This window comes from Arachis ipaensis, chromosome B04, assembly GCF_000816755.2.
Source record: "Arachis ipaensis cultivar K30076 chromosome B04, Araip1.1, whole genome shotgun sequence".
Lineage (NCBI taxonomy): Eukaryota > Viridiplantae > Streptophyta > Magnoliopsida > Fabales > Fabaceae > Arachis > Arachis ipaensis.
Genome location: NC_029788.2, coordinates 11122785 through 11125873, shown reverse-complemented (window position 1 = coordinate 11125873; position 3089 = coordinate 11122785). Strand labels below are relative to the sequence as shown.

Genomic DNA, 3089 nt, shown 5'->3' with positions numbered 1-3089 from the left:
TGAATTTTCATCTAATTTTTAACTATTAACTTTATATAATAATAATTATATATGACTTTTCACAAATAATTATTTGTATACTATATCTGTAAAAATGATTATTAAATTTTAGGTTTATCTAAACCTATAAATCTATTCATTAAATAATTACGAAGGTATCAAAACTAAATTCTAATAGAATCTATATCAAAAATAAAGATGTGAGTATGCTTACGTTTACATAAATTTGTGTGACCTCAAGATTGAATGATGCAAGGTAAGGCTTGTGATATTTGCACTCTATCTCGAAAAATTTGTGAGCGTAGCAATTGGAGTCGTTCATACCAAAAGGGTAAGCGATGTCGACGTTCCCACATGTGGAAACACAACCAGGTTTTGCTATGGTAAGATCTTTTGCACATGCCAACAACAATGGATATATGGATATTATCATCAAAATGATATGAGAATAGTAGTGAAATGCAGATTGAAGAATCATAGCTTGTGGAAATATGTGTGCATCTATATTATCTATCTTAATAAAAACTAGACAGATTCATGTGTAAGCTCCGAATTAATTATATAACCTTTGACACCATGACCTTGCTTAAGTTTCCGCGTTAATAAGTCAACTAAGCTTGTATATTTTAGAACAAGAGAAAGTTTAAGGATAAATATTTTTATTAAAATTTAGTTAGTATTAAAAAAAAAAATGTAATTTTATATTATTGAATATAATTTTATATTATTAAAAATATTAATAATAATTAATTGATAGTTACAAATTATAAAATGTGTTAGTGTTAAAATATATAGTTTATCACTTCAATCGATTAAAGTGGTGTGAAATCAAACTCCTACTTTTATGTTATGTTGCCTGAGGTTTGGACTAATGCGAATTGAATAATGGCTTGACAAAATTGACTAAGTCATGGTACCAAAAAACATAATAACAATTAACAAGGTGGGTTATGTTGTGGCGGGTCCCGAAACATATTAATATGAAATTCCTGTACCTGTAGACTAAATTTCTGGTTAGGTGATGACTGATTGTGAAAAACACATTATTTTATGTTATATTGGTACAGCAACTAAACCCTCTTCAACTCAGCATCTGAGAGAAACATTTTTCTTCTACTTCGTGACATGTGGAGGTTCCAGGTAGGAGGGAATTCTCTCAAAATTTTTTTAGTTATTTGATAAGATGTGATTTTTTATTAATTAATATCTTTTTTTATATAATTTTTTTATTACATTTAAAAAATATAAATTGAGAAATAATATTTTATTAAATAATTAAAAAAATTGATAGAATTTATTTTTGCTGAAGGCAACTCAAAATGACTGTTGCAAAGTTAATATTATTTTTTTTATCATTGAGTATTTACTAGTAGAAAATCAACTATTATTTTTTAATTCCATTTGAATTTACCTTTCTTTCTGTATAAGAATTAGAGTAAAAGATTTTAATATAATTTAAAGGGACAAAATTACCTAAATAAATTAAATGAGATTCAACATGAATAATGTCCTAAAACAGAAAATATTATATGGGAGTCCTAAAATTATGTAAATCGAATTCAATAATGTCGATTTAAGGATTTGCATGTAAATCGAATCTATGCATTTTATTTACATGGTTACGTAGTAAATTGAATTGATAACATTCGATTTAGGTCATTCAATAGTAAATCAATTTTGTTAGCTTCGATTTACATGGAAGACTGAGTGGACAATAATAAATCGAATGGATTGAATTTGATTTATTCATTAACATCTCCACTAGGTAAATCGACAATACTAAATTCGATTTACCATTTACAATCACCCTAGGTAAATTTACACTCACAATGGCTACAGATGATAGTTTTCTAGTTTTTGTGCACTACAAATGTACGATTAAGAAGAAACGTGAGCGGAAATAAAATTACTGATAAGGATCCATTGAGTGTCTTTATCAGACCTTCTACGAACTTTGTTGATCTTCAGAATACCATACTACGAAAACTGGGATGCATAGAATGAACGGGTAGAAAAGTTATTTTATAGAATTCTGATTTCTGTTGTTCGCGATAGGGTAAAGTACAACACATTTGTGATAGACAATGAAAAGTGGATTTGCAAGTTTTATTTCACTGTCGTCACCAGTTTCCTGAGGTAAGAATCCATGAACTATTGGCCAAGTTTAGGGATGTGGTCTCCAGCTCAAGTGGATCGAACCAAAATTGCCAATCAGTACCAATGGCAGCAACCTCTAGTTCAACCTTATTGTTGTATCTTCATCTCTATCTGTAATGGCATCTGCGAGAAATTTGGTGACATCTCTATCTTTCGCAGCTGATCTATACCGTGATGAGATTGTAGAAATAGGTGATAACAGGAATACTCTAGCTATGATCCCAGTTTTTGCGGAGGTTGGAGCACCAGATACCGTGGAAAATGTACTGGGGGATGACGATGATATGGAGCCCGCCATTATTGATGATAGCGATTATGATATAGGAAGGAGTACTCCTGTTGGGGCTGGTAGAGCATCGAGCTTGGGAACTCAGTAGTACTCGCCACACTTTCGACTCTAGACTTAAAGTCCATGAGATAGCAGGGATTTCTGGATGTAGAATCCGATTTCGGGACCAGAGATTCACAGGACATTACTGCTCTAACTGAGTTCCTAGTTGGTTAGCAGTTTCAGAATAAAGAAGAAGTCATCTTATGTGTAAAGACTTATATCCGCCATGGGGTTGAGTACAAAGTGTTGGAATCGTACCATGCCAAGTACTACGGAAAGTATAAGGAGTTCGGAAATAATTGCAAATGATTGAAAAGGTATTTGGGAGGTCAGACGGTATAACAGATCTCGTACATGACTGACCACGTCTAGGGGCGGGTGAACGCGGATCGGACCGGATCGGATATGGCCAAAATTACGATTTGATGTGCACTAAAATCATTGGATTGGATCCAATATCCGTGATTTTAAAGCTTGGATCTAATCCACACATTTGTAGATCGGATCGGATCTCGAATATATCTACAAAACATAAAAATATTTTTAAAAGCTTATTTTTATTAAAAGATATCAATAAAATTCTTTTTTCTACTCTTTTAAA

At 31.7% G+C, this 3089-nt stretch overlaps 1 protein-coding gene across 1 annotated transcript in view; it reads right to left on the bottom strand.

Annotated features, from left to right (window-relative positions):
• Positions 1-525, bottom strand: part of LOC107637582 (wall-associated receptor kinase-like 10) — a 9590-nt gene extending 9065 nt beyond the window's left edge. Inside the window, exon 1 of the mRNA XM_021120735.1 lies at positions 215-525. Within this exon, the coding sequence (XP_020976394.1) occupies positions 215-478 (264 nt within the window). The 5' untranslated portion in view covers positions 479-525. The remainder of the gene's footprint in view (positions 1-214) is intronic.